The sequence below is a fragment of the Neophocaena asiaeorientalis genome, unplaced genomic scaffold (assembly GCF_003031525.2).
Source record: "Neophocaena asiaeorientalis asiaeorientalis breed wild unplaced genomic scaffold, Neophocaena_asiaeorientalis_V1.1 scaffold40, whole genome shotgun sequence".
In the NCBI taxonomy this organism is placed as follows: domain Eukaryota; kingdom Metazoa; phylum Chordata; class Mammalia; order Artiodactyla; family Phocoenidae; genus Neophocaena; species Neophocaena asiaeorientalis.
Window position 1 is genome coordinate 1,948,162 of NW_020185335.1, and position 20,494 is coordinate 1,968,655.

A 20,494-nucleotide genomic window follows, 5' to 3' on the forward strand; every position below is an offset into this window, starting at 1 on the left:
AGTAAATAAAAAAATGTAAATGACCTCATTAATAATCTTTATGTTGATTTCATGTTGAAATAAAATTTTGGATATATTGGTTTAAATAAAATATATTATTTAAATATATTAAATATATTACATAAAATGTATTATTAAAATTAATGTTGCCATTTTCTTTTTACTTTTTTAATGTGGCCACCAGAAAATTTAAATTACATATGTAGCTTGCATTTATGGCTCACATTATATTTCTTTGGACATTTCTCTTCTACTGCAGAGCATATCCTTAAGCCCCCTTACTTAGCCATCCGTGCATAAATGTTGGTGCATGTGGAAAGTCTAGAACACAGAGTTTATGGCCGACCTGAAGAGTTCTGTCCTAGGGAACTTACTGCATGGGAACAGAAAATGAGAGAGCAGTCATGTTGTATGAAAGGAGAGAAGGTTAGCAGTCCCCTTGACAAGGATGGAAGAGGCCCTCGGACCTGACAACATGTATTCAGAAAATGAGAGAGCAGTCAAATGGGAGTGTGGAGCAGGGGCCCCACCGCGGTGCCTTTGCCATCGTGACAGAGTTCCGTAATGGGCTCTGTTTTAGAAATACTAACTCAAAATAGTATGTAATTTGATTGGACTGAGGAGAAAATGAAGGCATAAATCCCTATTCCATTGTCATTATAGTGCAATTAATAACTTTGGAGGCCTACACAAGTTTGGAGACAGGGTGATGTAGGGATGGAAAGGATTGTGAGAAATGTCCTGGTACCGCTGACAGAGCTTAGTAAAAGTGTTAGTGAATTGGGTAACGTAGGGGAGTCCTGATATAAAAACAGTTTTTATGGTAGATGACACTAGACTTAATGCCACGAAGTTTGAGTTTCCTTGGGACACCCACCTCCCTGGGTATAGCAGGCTGTTGAGAATGCAGCTCTGTAATCTTGGGGAGAGGTCAGGTCTGGAATTGTACAGTTATTTTTGAGCCAGAATAATTTTATTATTGCAGTGCGTGAGTTGTATGCCTATTTATACAGAGTAACAAACAATTATTCAATCATTTATTTATCATATTTATTGTCTACTATGTGCCAGGTATTGTTCAAGACACCCAAGATAGCAGGAAAGAAAACAAAGTCCCTGCTCTCATGGAGCTTATGTACTAGTGGTTTAAGATCAAGGTCAGCTAATTTGTAAAGAAAAGGAAAAATAAAGCAGGTGTTCAGCACATAGTTTTATTTTGCAAAAGATATAAAAAGCTAATATTTTAGAATACAAATTAACAAAAGTGTACAAATTGATAAAGATCAACACTTGAATATAAAATTTATTTTTTTAACAACTCAAAAATTTAGAAATATTGGTTAAATTTTGTGCTTCCCTGGTGGTGCAGTGGTGAAGAATCCACCCTACAATGCAGGGGACACGGGTTCGATCCCTGGTCAGGGAACTAAGATCCCACATGCCGCAGGGTAACTGAGCCCACTCGCCACAACTACTGAGCTCGCACGCCTCAGCTAGAGAGCCTGCGTGCCAGAAACTACAGAGCCCACGCGCTGTGGAGCCTGCACGCCACAACGAAAGAGAAAACCCGCACACTGCAATGAAGAACCCGTGCGCCACTAGGAAAGATGCCGCATGCCTCAAGGAAGTCCTGCGGGCCGCAACTAAGACCTGACGCAGCCAAAAATGAATGCAATGAGTGCAGCAAAGCTTTTGCTGTTAAGTCAACATTAAGTCGGCATCAGAGAATCCACAGTGGAAAAAAACCATATGAGTGTAGCAAGTGTGGGAAAACCTTTAGGACTTCCTCCCAGCTACATCATCTTGGGTATGCCCACCCTAGAAAGAAGCCTGTCCTGGACCTTGGTTCTTTTGGCCTCCCAGCATTTTTTACCCCATTTTCATGGTAATTACTGCCCTACTTTTGGGGGAAATACGACTCTGCCCCAACACAACAGTTCATGTGGTTTGGGTGGGGCTCTGTTCCCTACTGCAAAGGTGGAACATGTAGCCTAATCTGGCCCATCTGTACTGTTCCTTCCACCCACCACAATGGTGGGTTCAGGTGACCCAAGTTCATCCAATCAGAATGGACCCTTTGACTGTGCAAAACCTACCATGAAGTGACATTCTTTTCTGCTGGACATGGATGTTAGCCTTGACCCACGTGAAGGCTGAGAAGAAAGCCAGCCCTGCAAACAGAGATGCAGAGAACTAAACTTGCCTCTGGATTTTTCAGTGATGTAAATCAAAAAATTAAATTCTTTGCTTAAATAGTTTTGAGTTGGGATTTCTTTCACTTGTAACAGAATCCATACTGATATTGAGCCATTTCAATGTCTCATATGTCTCAAAACCTTCAGAGTTAACATAAACTTGATTTAGCTTCACTGATTCCACACTATGAAGAAACCTTTCATGTGAGTGATGTATTGGAAAAGATGTAGCTATGATTCTGATGGTTCATACAGAGGCAACCATTCAAGTGTTGTGAATGTGGGAAAGCCTTTAACCCTCGATTAAGCCAAGTCAACATTCAGGCATCCTAAATGGTTGGAAGTTACAGCAATTTAAGCACTTTAATGAAAATTTCAAGTTATTATAAAACAAAATCTCTATCGAATATTCTGTAGGGTAGATGAATGTATTAATTAGAAAATATTTTTAAAGTATTTATTTCCTACTCAGTTTCTAATAGAAGTGGATGCTGAATTTTATCTTATTTTAGATTGTTAAAGATGATATTTCTTTTTTGACCTATTTATATAGTTAATTATATTAATGTTTTTCCTAATATTGAGTCATACTTATGTTCTCATAATCTTAGTTGGGTATAGTGTTGTTAAGTTTCTTTAAATGTTGCTGGATTATATTAATATGTTTAGGATATTAGCATCTATATTCATAAGTGTGTTTGGCCTGTAATTTTTTTCACTCTTTGTCAAGATTTGGGACCTGAATTATACCACGTTGCTAAAAATAGTTAGGAGACTATTCTTTCTCTGTGCTTTGGAACAGTTTCAAAAGCCTAGCAATTATCTGTTCTTTGGAGATTTGAAAAAAGTTCACCTGTAAAGCTGCCTGGACCAGTTGCTTTTGTTGGGGGTAGTGTACAGCAGAGTAGAACATTCACTACTTTAGTAATTCCTTCCCTGGCATTGTCCATTACATTGTCTATTTCTTCTTGAATCAATGTTGGTAACGTATAATTTCCCACTGACATTTATAAATCATTAGCTTAGCATTGTACCCGTTATTTTTCTTATTCTAAAAAATATTTTCAAATATGCCCCTTGTCATTCCTGTTTGTCTATAAAACCTATAGGAAGATTTTTATTACTCCTATTTCCGTGCAAAAGCTTGATATTATCATATAATGCCCGGCATAGCATGTTTGCCCTGCCCTTTGATCTGGTTAGGGGGCTTTTACACCCAAGGAAATGGCTTTGGTTCTCAGTCTGAAGCAGGATTTTACAAACGCAGCACTATTGACATTTAGGGCCTGTTAATTTTTTGCTGGACACTGTCCTGTGAGTTGTAGGATGTTTAGCCTACCCACTGGCCTCTACCCACTAGATACTATTTGTGATGTTCTCCCCTACCCTCATTCATAACAATCAAAATTGTTTCCACTGGTCTAAAGAGATACTGAAGATATGTTTTTGTAAAAATAAGGAGGTGGTTCTCTTCTTTGGATGCCCGTCAACCTGTGCCTTGTTACTTCCCATGCCACCTTGTACTGTCATCTACTGTCATGGCAGTTTTTCAGTTCCAGATTTAACCTGTTGACTGAAATCTGGCCCTGAGAGAATGACTTCACCACTTCCTCTTTACTTGACAGCAATCTACCCCTGCCTGGGGAGGGGAATCATTTTTAGTAGTGGACTTATAATTCTGCCGAAACCAAAGTGATTCAGATAAAGAAATGGTTGAAGTCACTTGAGTTGAGGTTTGTTAGTTCCTGTTGTTGCTTCCCCAACAGAATACTAGCCTTTAATTTGCCATAGCTGTTCTTTAATAAATGCTACTAACCAGTAACATTTTGTGGCACTTATCTCTGCTAGGTGCTCCACAGTGCATTAACTTACTAACTCCTAACAGCCTTTGAAGTACTGTTATCTTGTTTCAGTTAGGAAAGTGAGGAACAGAGAGGTTAAGTAGGTTGCCCAAAGATACAGCTAGTAACTGGAAGAGCAGAGATTCAAACCCAGGCAGTCTGGCTTCAGAGCCCATGCTCTAACTGTCACAGAGTGATGCCCTAAAGTCTGCAAGCAAGATCTGTAACAAATGTAATTCAGTGACCGAAAAGACACATTTGAGGTGACTTTGCTATGCTCTTTGTGAGTGGAAGACACTGGGGATCAGATCAAGGCAAAGGGAGGCTGTATATTGGCTTTGGAGAAAAGAGGGCGGTGAATGGGTTGAGATAAAACAGCGAGGCATATCTAGTACAGAGTGGCTCATTGTGTGTTTGACAGTCTCAAAACTGCTGTTGTCAGGGAGGTAGCATGTGCAGAAGTTGAAAATACAGCTCTAGGAGGCAGAGGACCTCGTTCCTAGATTCCCCAGTAAGGCTTTGTGGCTGCGTGGCACTGGCATTTTTGTTGCTACAACTATTTGAAAGTAGTACCTTCATAGTAAGTGCCTGAGCCAGAGAGCTGGACCCCCAAGGTGTCTCTTATCTCTAAGGTAACGGAGTAGCTCCATCTTCCTGAACCTGAGTATCTAGCAGATTATCCATGATATGTGACCTAGGTGCCACTGCTGGAGTCCCCCTCTAACTGACTTACTGCCTTTGGATCAGGCTTGGTTAGGTTCAAGTGCACATAATTGAAAATCCAAAATAATAGAGCTTAAAATAAGAATGGAGTTGATTTTTCCTTTTTTAAAAAGAGATCTGGGGACTTCCCTGGTGGTGCAGTGGTTGGGAATCTGCCTGCCAATGCAGGGGACACGGATTCGAGCCCTGGTCTGGGAAGATCCAACATGCCACGGAGCAACTAAGCCCGTGCACCACAACTATTGAGCACACGTGCCACAACTACTGAAGCCCATGCGCCTAGAGCCTGTGCTCCGCAACAAGAGAAGCCACCACCGTAAGAAGCCCGGGCACTGCAATGAAGAGTAGTCCCCGCTCGCCTCAACTAGAGAAAGCCAGCGCGCAGCAACGAAGTCCCAAGGCAGCCAAAAATAAATAAATAAATAAAATTTAAAATATATATTAAAAAATAAAAGAGATCTGGAGATAGGCAGCTGCACACTGGCAGCGGGAATCCTGCCTCCTTCCAGTTCACCACACTGCCATCCATCAGATGGGGCAATATCCTCACAGTCTAAAGCAACAGCTAGAGCTCCAGCCATTCCAGGATGCAGGATGGAGGAAAAGAAGAAGAGCATGTCACCTTCCTTTCAAGGAAATATCCTGTAAGTGCTGAGAACACTTCCACTTCCACTTCACTGTGCAGAACTTAGTCCTGGGAGAGCCACAGACTTACAAGGATGGCAAGAACTGTCCTTGGATGAGAGATAAGGTGCCAACCCCTGATGAGCTTTTCTGTTACTAAATAAGAGGGACAAATAGATGTTTGTACAGGCAACTAGCAGCCTCTAACACTGACAACATATCTTAACTTTATATGTCTAAACTAGTTTGCACGTACTGCCGTAACAAATACCACAGACTGTGAGGCTTAAACTACGGAGATTTATTTTCTCACAATTCTGGAGGCTGGAAGTTCAAAATCAAGGTGTTAGCAGGTTTGATTTCTCCTGAGGCCTTTCTCCTTGGCTTACAGAAGGGCAGGAGGGGCAGTCATAGGAGACAACACAGGACATGAAGAGGTAATCAGTGCCACTGGGCATGATGGCAAGGTTGGTGGCAAGTGGATACAAACATGTACAGGGAGGCCATGCGAGATGCCTCTGAAGACACCACGTCCATCTGCCAGGGATGCTGGACTGTAGCTTGAGCAGCCCCATGTTGAGGTATCCATTACAGAGTTCAGGCATCAGATGTGTGGGCAGACAGTATTAACACATCTGTAGAAATCATACTGCTCATACTTTCTCATCAAAGATGTAGATTTGTTGCAAGTAGATTTTTCGTCCACCTGGAATTTATTTTAGTGATGCTGTGAAGTAAGAATCTTATTTTTCTATTGGGATATCCAAATGTTCCAGCATAATTTATTGAAAAATCCCTCCTTTCTCCACTGCTTTTTTTCAGCTCTGTTAAATGATTGACATGCAATTTAATCAGCTTATTGACTTCTACAAAGGTCTTGCTGGGATTTTGATTGGCTTGCTTTGAATATATAGAGCAATTTGGGGGATAACTGACATCTTAATAATACTGAGTTTTTCAATCAATGAACACAGTATCTCAATTTATTAGGTATACATTCATCTCTTTTGTGATTATTTTATAGTTTCAGCATGCATATCTTGTACATATTTTGTTAGGCATTAAGTATTTCATGTTTTTTATGCTGCTGTAAATGGTACTATTTTTTAAAATTTATTAAGGTTGCAGGAAATTTTATTGCTGGAAATTTTGGTTTACAACAATTGATCTTTTTTGCATCTTTACTTTAACTCTGTGACCTTGAAGCCACACAACTCAGTTTGGGACTTGACCCACTGTCTTTTAATAAAAATCACACACCTGGTCTCAGGACCTACTGAAGTTTAGGTTCTTTATGTCTCTGCGCGGAAGGAATTCAGCGAGAGGTGAAGTAGATTTATTGAGAGAAATACACACTCCACAGAGAGAGTATGGGCCATCTCAGCAGGCGAGAGGCCCTGAAATATGGGGTGGTTAGTTTTTATGGGCTGGGTAATTTCATAGGCTAATGACTGGGAGGATTATTTCAACTATCTTGGTGTGGGGATTTCCAGGAGTTGGGCCACTGCTCACTTTTTGGCCTTTTAGGGTTAGCCTTGGAACTGTCATGGCACCTGTGGGTGTGTCATTAGCATATGGCAGTGTGTTATAATGAGCGTATAATGAGACTCAAGGTTTACGGGAAGTTGAATCTTCTGCTATCTTGGACCTAGTTGGAGTTTTTTTTTTTTTTCTTTTTTTCTTCCTTCCCACTCTGTGAGGCATGTGCAATCTTAGCTCCCCCACCAGGGGTCGAACCCGTGCCCCCTGCAATGGGGGCATAGAGTCTCAACCACTGGCCGGTCAGGGAAGTCCAGACCTAGTTGGTTCTAACCAGTTTATGTCGTATCCTCAACAGCTGTCATTCCTTTGAAGGTTGTACCCTGGCCCCTTCCCTCCTGTTTCAACCTTGGTAAGCTCACTTGTTAGTTCTAGAAGTTCTGTAGATTCTTTGGGATTCTTTTTTTTTTTTTGCGGTACGTGGACCTCTCACTGTTGTGGCCTCTCCCGCCGCGGAGCACAGGCTCCGGACGCGCAGGCTCAGCGGCCATGGCTCACGGGCCCAGCCGCTCCGCAGCATGTGGGATCTTCCCAGACCAGGGTACGAACCCGCGTCCCCTGCATCGGCAGGCGGACTCTCAACCACTGCGCCACCAGGGAAGCCCTGGGATTTTTTTTGTGTAGACAATCATGTCCTCTGCAAATAGTAACCGTTTTATTTCTTTATTTCCAATCTCTATGCCTTTTATTTCTTTTTCTGGCCTTCTTGCACTTGCTAGGACTCCCAGGAGGATGTTGAATAGTAGTGGGAAGAGCGGACATACCTGCTTTGTTGCCAACTTTACAGGGAAGGCGTTCTCTCACCATTAAGTATGTTTTCAGCAGCAAGGAGATAATCACATCAAATATAGTCAATATAGGTACTGCAACAAAACATTAGGTTAACTTTACATTTTTTGTCAGCCAAGGCAAAAATGACCGTGCATGATACTTAAGTTCCACTATAACTTCAATTGCAATGTGATATGAAAACATCTATGATTTCTATTGTTGACAAAGTCGCAAGGCACTGCTGATACTACTGTGGTTTTTGCCAACATATAATTGAAGGAAATGCTAAGTTTCAGCTAGAGGTTAGCTTAAACAAGGATAAGCTTTTTCTCTAGGTCCGTGGTTAAAAACGTGCGCCAGCGGAAGAAAGCCAGAGTCCACAGAGAGGAGCGTTCTGGCTTCCTAGAGAGGAAGCTCGTGAAACTTGGGCGTCGCAGCCGACGTAGTGACGCACTTCCGGTCACGCCGCACATTGCACCTTTCCTGAGGTGAGTGTTGGGGGTTTGTGGCCCGGGCCACGCTCTTTACTCCCCTGGAGGAGGCTGTCCCCTTAGTCCCTATTGCCGAGGAGGAGGGAGTCGGGCGGCGCCACCGGATCCGGGGAGCGGGGGCGCCCGCCGGGCAGTCCAGCCCGCCCTGGCGCCTTTTCCCCAGCCCGCTGCGGCTGCCTTAGGAAATGGAGGCTGGGTATGGAAAGGAGACGCCCTTTGACCCGACACAGCCACAACCTCCCCTGCTCCCTGGTCCAACAACTACTTACGGAGCAGCTAAATGCCAGCTGCTCTTGTAGGTTCCCAGGATATAGCTGCGAATGAGACGGCCGTGAGCCCCTCCCCCAGGGAGCTTTCAGTTTAATGGAAAGCCTCCTGTTAATCCAGTGCGATCGTTTCACTCCACCTGCTCTGAACCCTGTAGCCGCGGTCTGTTGCTTTTAGGATGAAGACGAAGTCCTTGACGTGCAGAGGCCATGGGGGACTTGGCCTCTTGCAACTTCACCTTCGTGTTCAGCACACTTCCCTTGGCTCTGCTACAGTCTTCTTGGACTTTCATATCGGGAACATGTTTTTGCACATGCTGTTACTTTCAGAAAGATTTTTCTTTCAACCTAGTTAATTCCTATTCTTAAGCCTCCCCATCTAGGATAAATTCCCCCTGGCACTAATCACGATTGTGGTCTTAAAGCTAACTATGAGAATCTTTGATTTCTTTAGTCTAAGCTCCGTGATGGAAGAGATCAAACCTTTCTCTCTCCACTGTTATCTCCTGTGTCTCATGCTTGGCCTGGAATGAAATAAATATGTGATAAATGTTTGTGGGATGAAGAAAACATACATCAGTGTATTATCTCAAACTGGGAGAGGTGGTATACAAGAGAGGGAATACTGTGCTAGTGGAGTGTGTAACCCGGGGCCCCCGACCTGATCTGTGGAGACAGGCGTGATCTGAAGGGTGAGCAGGCACTTAACGTAGATGAAGAGAGGTCAGGCTGCTGAAGAGTATTGCACACACAGACTGTCAGTTCCAAAGGTTCTAAGGTTGGAGAAGAGTGGTTCATGCAGAGGAACAGTAGGTACAAAGATCCTGAATTAGCATAGTAGATTAACTGAAAGAAGATGAGGCTAGCAGGAAATTGCAGCATGCAGTGAGTTTTGGAAGATGCTGGCTTTTTGGTAGAATATGACTGGTTAACAAGAATACAAAGTGTCTGTAGGGGATGATATAATTAAAGTAATAACTCAGACCTTTTGGCATGTTTTGTGGCCTCTTCAGGGTCCTTTGCTAATTTGTTTCTGGTTATTACTGGGTGTAGAGTGGGGTGATGATCAAAAAAGATGCCTGCCCCAAGGTCCAAGAAAAGGAAACCTTACTCTAAGATTCTTTTTCTGATTTTGGGGGGGCTACTTTTACCTATTTTTCCATATTAACCTTAGAAGCACTTTATCAAGTTCTAAAAAAAAAAAATATCCTGTTGGAATTACTATTGGAAGCACTTGGATGTAGTTATTAAACGCTTGGCTTCTGGAATCTGGCTTATCTGGTTTGGGAATCCAAGTTCATTCATCCACTGGGTGACTGACCTTGGTAGAGAAAATTATTGTCTTAGACTTGTTTTCTTATTTGGAAAAAAGAAAAGGTTCAAAGGATTATTATGGAGATTGAATGAGGGAATATGTATTTTTCCTCCAGAAACACGTTTCTATTTTTTTTTACTTTTTATGTTTCTCAGTAAACTTTTATTTTAAAAAATGAAGGTCTGGATTTCCTCTTTTTAGGGTTTGCTCTGAGTTTTCTGGTGTCTTTTGCTTGTTTTGCTCTTTGTGTATTCACGTTCCCCTCTACTCATGTCTTAGGACAGGCAGCGTTGCATGATGTTGGTGAGTACAGCCTGTGGTGCTGAGGGCAAGTTACTTACCTTTCAAATTCTCAGTTTCCTCAGAATTCAAACTTCATGGCATAGTGTGGATTAAAAGAGGAAATATTCATACACCACTTACCAAGTGGCGTTTAGTAAATGATTGCTACTGTTACCGGCAAGTTTGTTGTTTTAAAGGAGAGCCTTTGTCTGGGTTGGGCTCACTCTTGTCTCTCTTTGCTTCTTCCCTCAGCCCCTGCCCTTCATGGAGAGGAAGCCCAGGTGATGGCTGTCATGCCCCTGAGAGCCTGGCACCAGGTGAGCTGTGATTCCCTCAGGTCAGCCTTGGAGAGATCTGATTTGAAGGAAATGGGGGATGAGAGAGATGATTCTGGCAAAAGTCTTAGAGCCAAAGCAGTAGGAAGACGCTTGTTGATTCTCTTCAGTAGGACTGGATGCCAGGGAAAGCTGATGATGAGGGATTGAACAGCCAGAAGCCCAGCAAGTGATTGCTGGAGAGAGTGTCCTTGGCAGCAGAAGCCTAGGCTCCTGTACTCTGAGGATCTCTGTTGAGCTAGATGGTTCCCAGGTTCGGTGGTTCCTCCTACAGAGGGACCTGTGAGAATGAAGGACTCAAGCTGGTGCTGTAGGTATTGATTACACAGTGAGAGTAATCGAGATTAGCAAGGTCACAAGGTTCTTGGGAAGTAGGGGCAGAGCGATGGCAGGAAGAAGACAAGAAAAAGTGGGCTTGTCCCATTTATTAAAGAAGTTGAGGGCTTCCCTGGTGGCGCAGTGGTTGAGAGTCCGCCTGCCCATGCAGGGGACACAGGTTCGTGGCCCGGTCCGGGAAGATCCCACATGCCGCGGAGCGGCTGGGCCTGTGAGCCATGGCCGCTGAGCCTGCGCGTCCGGAGCCTGTGCTCTGTAACGGGAGGGGCCACAACAGTGAAAGGCCAGCGTATCGCAAAAAAAAAAAAGAAGAAGTTGCCTTCAGAATCAGAGAAAATATATTTTCCTTGAGGTCAGTGCTGTTGGCTAATCAAGGCAGGGGGCTATAATAGGAATAATCTGCACTAGGACAGAACACCTGAGGTGAGGGATCTCATAAAGCCTCAGTGGCTTTGTGGCCTTGAGCCAGTCACTTAACCTCTTTGCACCTTAACTTCATCTGTGAGGTGAACATTAAGTACCTTACATTTGTGGGACAGGGAAATTGATTTCTTGAGTTGATTTTACTTTTTGAAACTGATGAGTTGCTGGGTATTCCTTAACCATTTCCTTCTTCCTGGGACTTATTTATCCAGTAACTTATCATCTATGAACTATATCCTAAGTCCCAATCCTGGATTTCTGGTATCTGGCAGGTCCTTCTGCCTACTGCCTCACCAAGACAGTTATCTTTCTTGTTTGCTCCCGTCCTCTTCTGATCTTCTGTAAGTTGTTAGTGAGTTACTGGTATCACCATGTCGCAATCCTGACCACTCAGTTTCTAGGTTGCTGAGTAATTTTTGACACTCTTCCTCCTTGATACCACTTTCAGAGAGTTACCAAGTCTCATTGCTTCTGCCTACTATCTCTTCCACTTGTCCCATCTTTTATATTGCCCTCATTCAGGGTTTGTCATTCCTTTTCTGGGATTTTGTTTGCAGAGTTTCCCAGATAGTTTCTCTGTGTACAGTCTTGTGCTTTCCCATCTCCAACTGTTACCTGATAGAGCTTGGTTTCCTGAGCTCGGATTTTATCCTGTAGTCCAGGGTTCTCAGACTTTGGTGTGCGTCAGAATCACCTGGAGGGCTTATGGAAGAACAAATTGCTTTTGGATTGGGGCCTGTGAATTTGCCTTTGCAACAAGTTCCTATGTGATCCTGCTGCTGCTCTGGGGAACCACACTTGGAGAACCACTGTTGTAGTTAGTGGTGACTTATTCAAGGAAGTCATTCAGTTGACAGAGTCAGTTTGTCATTTTAAGTTGTTGATTGTATGGCTGGCTGAGGATGGATTCAGAACAGGACAGGCCTGGAATTGGAGTTAAGTATCCCCAGCCCATACTACTGTACTGATTGTACCATAGTGAAGAGGAGTCAGATTCAGGAAACATATAGACAATAAAATTGGCAGGATTTGATTACTGACTATTTATCGGAAATGAGTAGTGACTAGGGCAAGTTAGTCTAGTATGAATTTCAATTTTCTAACTTAGGAGACTGGGATGAAATTCGCGCTGTTAAATGAGAAGCAACACTGTCACTCACTGTGCCAGTTAGTTATGTGAATTGAAAATAGAGTCAGTTTGGCAGGGGGCAGGAAGAGGGGATGTGTTTGGTGCTAGATGGGTCAGATGTGTTAGGTCCCCCAGGGAGTCTGAGGCAGTGCTGGGGAGATCTGCAGAATCAGTTGAGGTGTTGGAAGGTGGCAGGATATTCACTGTGCATTCAGGTAACCAGGTTTGATACCAAAGTCTGGGGAATGAATAAGAGTTTTATAAACCAGATCCTGAGCTCTCTGGGAAGGTAGAGTTGGGACCATCAGGGAAGGGAAAGGGTGACTATTAAAAAAGCATGAGCCTTAGTTGGCAGAAACAATTACAGATTGTCTTGGAGGTATAAAGAAAAGCAGTTAAAAGAACTACCCAGCAGCAATTTGATTCCAGAAGCATCTTCTCCCAGGAAAACGCATCAGGAAGCAGAATAGACTGCCCCCGGCAGCACTGAGCTGTCTCTACTGGACATTCTTGAGCACAGGCTGTACAACCCCTTCTTCAAGCAACAGATGAGGGTTGGATGAGACCAGTCATCAAGGCAAAAATGTGACTCTGTTCCTGTCATGTGGACTTGAGGTTTAGGGTAGAATGAGCACGTGTGGGGAACAGATGGATGGACTGGGCACTTGGGGCAGTGAAGGGGGAACAGGTCAGTCCTGAGATGCGACCTCTGAGTGGTGTCTGGAGAGACTGAAGCTAATTGTTTCCTTGTAGTTGCAACAATAAAAGACAAAGTTTTATAAAATCACAGAGATTTTGCTCTAGGAATATTAATTAATGGGAGACTTTCCAGGGTTTTCAAAATGTGTCGTGTTTTATGACACTAAATTTTGTGTTCAAATGGAAACTCTTCTGGTGGTGAGAGAAGTTCCAGATTTTTGGTTGTAGCAATAGTCATTTAACACTCATTTCTTTCACATTTTCTCATTACTCATCCTTAATAAGACCCCTCCCTCATACTGTCCCCTGTACCCCACACTCTGGCCCTGAGCCATAGAATTGGCTCTGGGGCAGCAGGAACCTCTTGTTTTAGGAGGTGGTGACCTTTGAGGACGTGGCTGTATACTTCACCCAGACAGAATGGGCTGGCCTTTCTCCTGCACAGAGGGCCCTGTACAGAAGTGTGATGCTGGAGATTTATGGGAACTTGACGTCTCTGGGTAAGGCCACTTTTCTCCTGGGACTCAGATCTATGCTTTCCCATTTCCTTCCTTTTTTCCTCCTTATCAGCCGGAGGTGTGGTGTGGAAAGGGAGGAGTCATCTCTTGTATCCTTTACTGATGGTTCTGGGACTGAGACCAAATGACCCACTTGAGAGCTTGCTGGGTAGGGACAAGTCTTGGGTCAGTTTGGTCTCAATATAGGGAATTGCTGTTGCCTGGTGAGAGTATGATCTGTCCTCCCAGGGGCTCTGCACAGTAAGGAATAAGTAGCATCCATTGCCAGATAAGTTCTCAGCTTGTTGCTGTCTCCCCGTAGTCTAGGGAAGGGTATGACCCCTTCCCTGTGTTTGCATATGTCCTGCAGGGTCACTAACTTACGTACTCTTACGTGTTGTTTTAGGAAGAGGTCACAAATGCTCAGTTTCCACTTGAGCAAAAATCTTGGCTTTTCCCAGTCCTGAGCCCTATTCTGTGGATCTCTTTTATTATCACTGAGACTCCTGAGATTTTCCTTCTTTTGACACAGCAGACACAGGACTGAAAGGTGCCATTTTCTACCCCTTTTCAGGATACCCAGTTCCCAAACCTGCATTGGTCTCACTTCTGGAGAGAGGGGATTTGCCTTGGGGCCTGGAGACACGGGATGATCCCCCTGCACAGGGGACCAAACACATCTGTAAAAGTAAGTGAGGCAGGTTTAGGAACAGCAGCTACAGAGCTTTACAGAGCAGTATATTTTAAAATGAACCATGCTGGGAAGGATTTAAATAAAACAGATGATTTCTCAAAATAGGTAAAATATGAAACCATTTCCACCAATTTTAATTCTTCCTAACATATGTCCAATTAACACATCTCATAATTCTCGAATCTATTGCTCCTTTCTTTTTTAATTAAAAAAATGTTTTTTATTGAAGTATAATTGACATATAACAAATTAGTTTCAGGTAGACAAATAATTATTTGATATTTGTATATGTTGCATTAATGATCACCACAAGAAGTCTAGTTAACGACCATCCCCTTACATAATTACAAATTTTTTTTTTCTTCCAGTGAGAACTTCTGATTTACTCTCAGCAACCTTCAAATATGCAGTATAGTATTGTTAACTCTAGTCACCATGCTGTACATTACATTCCCATGACTTATTTTATAACTGGAAGTTTGTACCTTTACCTGTTTCTCTCACTCCCTACCCCTGCCTCTAGCAACCACCAACCTGTTCTCTGTAACTGTGAGCTTGGTATATTTGTTTTTGTGTGTGTGGTTTCCTTTTTTTAGATTTTAGATATAAATGAGATTATACTGTATTTGTTTTTCTTTGTCTGACTTATTTCACTTGGCGTAATGCTCTCGAGGTCCATCAACGTTATCACAAATCGCAAGATTTCCTTCTTTTTTTATGGCTGAATTAACATTCTTCTGTGTGTGTGTGTGTGTGTGTGTATGTATGTATCAATCACATTTTCTTTATCCATTCAGCCATCAGTGGACACTTAGCTTGCTTCAGTATCTTGGCTATTATAAATAATGCTGCAATGAACGTAGGGGTGCATATATCTTTTCTAGTTAGTGTTTTCATATTCTTTGGTTAAATACCAAGTGTTTTCATTTTCTTTGGAATTCCTGGATCACATGGTAGTTCTCTTTTTAATTTTTTTTTTTTAAAGCTTCTTTATTTATTTATTTTTGGCTGTGTTGGGTCTTCGTTTCTGTTGCGAGGGCTTTCTCCAGTTGCGGGCAGCGGGGGCCACTCTTCATCGTGGTGTGCGGGCCCCTCACTGCCGTGGCCTCTCTTGTTGCAGAGCACAAGCTCCAGACGTGCAGGCTTAGTAGTTGTGGCTCACGGGCCTAGTTGCTCTGCGGCATGTGGGATCCTTCCAGACCAGGGCTCGAACCCGTGTCCCCTGCATTGGCAGGCAGATTCTCAACCACTGCGCCACCAGGGAAGCCCCTCTTTTTAATTTTTTGAGGAACCTCCATACTGTTTTCCATGGTGGGTGTACCAGTTTACATTCCCATCAACATTGCACAAGGGTTCCCTTTTCTCCACATCCTTGCCAACACTTTATTTCTTGTCTTTTTGATAATAGCCATTCTAATCAGTGTGAGGTGATATCTCATTGTGGTTTTGATTTGCATTTCCCTGATGATTAGTGATGTTGAGCATCTTTTCACGTGCCTGTTGGCTGTCTGTCTTCTTTGGAAAAATGTCTGTTCAGATCTTCTTAGTTTTTTTTTTTTTTTTTTTTGCGGTATGCGGTCCTCTCACTGTTGTGGCCTCTCCCGTTGCGGAGCACAGGCTCCGGACACACAGGCTCAGCGGCCATGGCTCACGGGCCTAGCCGCTCCGCGGCATGTGGGATCTTCCCAGACTGGGGCATGAACCCGTGTCCCCTGCATCGGCAGGTGGACTCTCAACCACTGCACCACCAGGGAAGCCTCTTCTTATTTTTTAATTGAATTGTTTGGGGGTTTTTTGCTATTGAGTTGTATGACTTCTTTATACATTTTGGATATTAACCCCTAATCAGATATATGGTTTGCAAATATTTTCTCCTGTTCATAGGTTGCCTTTTCATTTTGTTGGTTTCATTTGCCTTGCAGAAGCTTTTTAGTTAAATGTAGTCCCACTTGTTTATTTTTGCTTTTGTTGCTTTTGCTTTTTCTGTCAGGTTCAAAAGATCATCTCCTAGACCTATGTCAGGAGGTTAATACTGCCTATGTTTTCTTCTAGGAGTTTCATGGTTTCAGGTCTTACTTATGTTCAAGTCTTTAATCCATTTTGAGTTAACTTTTGTGTCCATTGCTCCTTTCTGAGTTTCATCATTGCCTGTCTCAGAGGCCTTCTTTCCTTGGATGGGATAGATTTATTCAGGAGCAGTTTTTGAGCACTTGCCATGTGCCAAGCTTTGATTTAGAAGCTCTGGAGGATATAAGTTATGGAAACAGATGTTTAGAGCTGCAAAATGTGTGTCAAGTGCTGTTGTTGATATATAGGCAGTGGGCTGTGAAGCATAGCGGGAGGAGAGGTTAGAGTAATTTCAGTTTAGAAGCTCAGGTGATGCTCCTTCAGTGGCAGGGCCATTTGTTCTGAGTTCAACAGATAAGAATGGGTTGCAGATGGGAAAAAAAGGAAGGTAGTCTGACTGGAGGAAGGGAATAGAAGATCCACTTCAATTTCTGGCATAATATAATATCTGACAGAGACTAGTATCTGAAATATATAAACAACTTTCCATCTCAACTGTTCTCTGCTTTTGAATATTTGGCACTTTCATTTTATTAGTCTTGTCTCAATAGCAGGCTGATGTTGGGAGTTTTAGTAATCTCTAAAATCTCTATCCAGTAGTCCCCCCTTATCTGTGGGGCATACATTCTAAGACCCCCAGTGGGTGCCTGAAACTGTGGATAATACTGAACCCTATGTAGTTGTTCCTGGGTATCTGTCGGGGATTGGCTCCAGAACCCCTGTGGATACCAAAATCTTCAGATGCTCAAGTCTCATACATAAAATGGCATAGTACAGTAGGCCTCCTGTAACTGCGGGTTCTTCATTCGTGGTTACAGAGGACTGACTGTGTATATGCCATGTCTTTTTCTATACATACATACCTATGATAAAGTTTAATTTATAAATTAGGCACAGTAAGAGAATATCTAAATTGCCAGCATCACTCCTCTTGCACTTTGGGGCCATTATGAAGTAAAATAGGGGTTACTTAAACACAAGCACTGCAATACCGCAATGGTCAATCTGATAACTGAATCAGCTACTTAGTAATAGGCAGGTAGCATATACAGAGGGATGATTTACATCTGATCACAGTGGGATGGCTCTAGTTTTCATCATGCTACTCAGAACAGTGCACAATTTAAAACTGAAGAATCGTTATTTCTGGAATTTTCCATTTAATATTTTCAGACCATGGTTGACAAGGAAACAAAAACTAGAGAAAGGGAAACTGCAGATAAGGGGGGATGACAATAATTTTCAGTGTTCTTTTGTTTTCTAGTATAATCCTCAGGTGGCATTTTTGTTTTCTGTTTGTTATGTCAGATGCTGGGACCAACACTGACAATGAGTTAACACCAACATGGGGAGTTTCTGAAGAAAGAGATATGATGATGTCACATGGGCCACAGAAGAATGTTCTTAAGAGAAACAGCTTCCTAGAAACATGTGAACTGGAGAAGCACCAGGAAATCCCCACAGTGAAAAACATTAGAGGAAAGGTTCCAAGAATCCACTATAATAGGAAACCCTTCAGATGTGAGGAATGTGGGAAATGCTTCAGCTATTTTTCTTACTACGTTAGACACCAGAGAATCCACACTGGGGAGAAACCCTTTGAGTGTAATGAGTGTGGAAAAGCCTTTAATGGCAATTCTTCATTAATTCGACATCAGAGAATCCACACTGGAGAGAAACCCTATCAGTGTGAAGAGTGTGGGAGAGCCTTTAATGATAACGCAAATCTGATCAGGCATCAGAGAATCCACAGTGGGGACAGACCCTATCTCTGCAAGGAGTGTGGAAATGGTTTCACCAGTAGTTCTGAGTTTGTTATACACCAGAGGATTCACACTGGGGAGAAACCCTATGAGTGTAATGAGTGTGGAAAAGCTTTTGTTGGTAATTCACCACTGCTGCGACATCAGAAAATCCACACTGGAGAGAAACCTTATGAGTGTAATGAGTGTGGCAAAAGCTTCGGACGGACTTCTCATCTTAGTCAGCATCAGCGTATTCACACAGGGGAAAAGCCTTATTCTTGTAAAATATGTGGGCAAGCCTTCAATTTTCATACAAAACTAAATCGGCACCAGCGCGTCCACAGTGAGGTGAAACCCTTTGACTGTGTAGATTGTGGAAAAGCCTTTAGTGCTCAGGATCAATTAAAAAGGCATCTAAGAATCCATATTCAGGAGACTTCCTATGTGTGTGATGAGTGTGGAATAGTCTTTACTAGCAAAAGAAATCTGCTTCAGCATCAAAGAGTCCATACTAGAGAGAAAACCTGTGAATATGTCAAGTATGAAAAAACCTTTAGGACTTCTTCCCAGCTAGATCATATCCACCCTGGAGAGAAGCCAGTGCTGGATGTTGGATGTTTTGGCCTCCCAGAATTTTTTACCCCCTTTTACTGGTAATAGTACACTAAATTTCCTTTTGGATTCCGTCTTCCACTCAGGGGTAGAATTTGTGACACAGCCCCAGCTCAGCTGCAGGTTCCTTCCCTCAAGCTATAGCTGTTGGTTCAGATGTCAGTAGATAACCCAAGATAGTCCAGTTAGAATCCCAGACTTGGCAAGAGTTAATAACCTTGTAAATGGTGAGTGTGGCCCTGGCACAACAACCAGATGGCAGACTGTGGCCTGGCAATCCTTTCGCCTTCCAGCTGTTAACAAACTTTTGACATTCCTACTCATTAAGATCTTAATCACTCATACTCGTTAAGCAGCTGGGCCTCCTAATGGGCAGTTTCACAGTGGCTGAATGGTGTTGGAGAGCCACGTGCACCCATGTGGACTTTGGAAAGCCTGCCAATTATGAATTCCATGGTACTGAATAATCCTCGAACCTCCCAGTACTTCACTGAACAAGAATTTCCTGCCACCCTTAGCATTTGGTGTCTGCTCTTTGTCGTGGAGAGAGGAGACTGGAAAAATGAGCAATGTTTGTTCTTTGGGAGTGGTTGATTAATGTGGCTGGGGGGCAGGCATGAATTCTGGGCTACCACCCCCCCAGGAACAAGAGTGAGGTCTGTGTGCCTTCCTAGGGCACATGAGCTATGCAAGGACCTGATGCCCAAGGCAGGAGCCTCGGCATTCTAAGCCATGAGTTTTCAAGGAAGCCTACTGAAGGAGAAACCATTCCCAGTATGGACTTTAAGCTTGTGTCATTTTGGAGTTGCTGGATGCAATGAGAGAAACTGTGCCTGTGAATGGGACCACAAGGCACTCAGCAGGCTGATGGTCGGAGAGGGACCAGGTCACACTACAAGCATGTGAGCCCTTGGACCTGACACCTCTGAACCCAGTTTTCAGCTTGTCTCTTGTAAGGATTAATTTCTGTCATTTAAAATATTTATTTTACTTGAGTAAGCATGTCTAGTCCCTTGTAATCAAATAGGTCCTGACACATCAGGATCATTTTTTAAATTTTATTTATTTACTTTTGGCTGCAATTAGGTCTTCATTGTTACATGCAGGCTTTCTTTAGTTGCGGTGAGTGAGGGCTGCTCTTCATTGTGGTGCATGAACTTATTGCAATGGCTTCTCGTTGCGGAGCACAGGCTCTAGGCGTGCGGGCTTCAGTAGTTGTGGCACTCGGGCTTCAGTAGTTGTGGCTTGCAGGCTCTAGAGCGCAGGCTCAGTAGTTGTGGCACATGGGCTTAGTTGCTCCACAGCATGTGGGATCTTCCCAGACCAGGGCTCGAACCCGTGTCTCCCGCATTGGCAGGCAGATTCATAACCACTGTGCTACCAGGGAAGCCCACATCAGGATCATTGATTCCTGAGACTCCCTCTGGCATGGTGTCCTCATTGGGCGGGGCATGTCTGGGGAAGATAAAGACACTGGGTGGGGTCAAATTTAAGGGGAGCTGCCAAACAACTCTGTCCCTGTTTCCTCTGTGTCCCAGGAGGGGAAATCCCAGAACACGGAGAGAACTAGCAAGGAGAAAGGGTCAGAGGATGGTTAATTGGTCTGCTTGTATTTTCCATATTAAATGGAGGTGTTTTTCATCTGTTGGAATCATCCAGAACATCTGCCAGGAACTCCTGACAGTCTATATACTTATTGGACTCCTACACTAAAATAATCCATGAAAATCTATCAACTTATTTTACCTGTAACAACTGGCAATTCTTTAAGGGCAAATATATTCAGACTTCCAACAGTCAGTTGCATTTATTGGCAGGCACCTTTTATCAACCTCATTGCTTTTTTGTTTTTAAAAGCCCCTCTTTCTCTTCCCCAGAAATTCTTTTGTTAGAGCAGGAAGGCAGCTAGA

The 20,494-nt window shown here is 43.1% G+C and overlaps 1 protein-coding gene and 1 pseudogene across 2 annotated transcripts in view; both read left to right on the plus strand.

Annotated features, from left to right (window-relative positions):
* Positions 1-20,494, plus strand: part of ZNF19 (zinc finger protein 19) — a 58,736-nt gene that overhangs the window by 5,113 nt on the left and 33,129 nt on the right. For both annotated transcript variants that reach the window (XM_024735462.1, XM_024735463.1), the window contains exons 3-7: positions 8,029-8,181; positions 10,300-10,364; positions 13,343-13,469; positions 14,041-14,154; positions 17,536-19,536. In XM_024735462.1, coding sequence (XP_024591230.1) covers positions 10,332-10,364; positions 13,343-13,469; positions 14,041-14,154; positions 17,536-18,629 — 1,368 coding nt within the window. In that variant the 5' untranslated portion in view covers positions 8,029-8,181; positions 10,300-10,331 and the 3' untranslated portion in view covers positions 18,630-19,536. The remainder of the gene's footprint in view (positions 1-8,028; positions 8,182-10,299; positions 10,365-13,342; positions 13,470-14,040; positions 14,155-17,535; positions 19,537-20,494) is intronic.
* LOC112393551 (uncharacterized) lies at positions 405-483 on the plus strand (annotated as a pseudogene).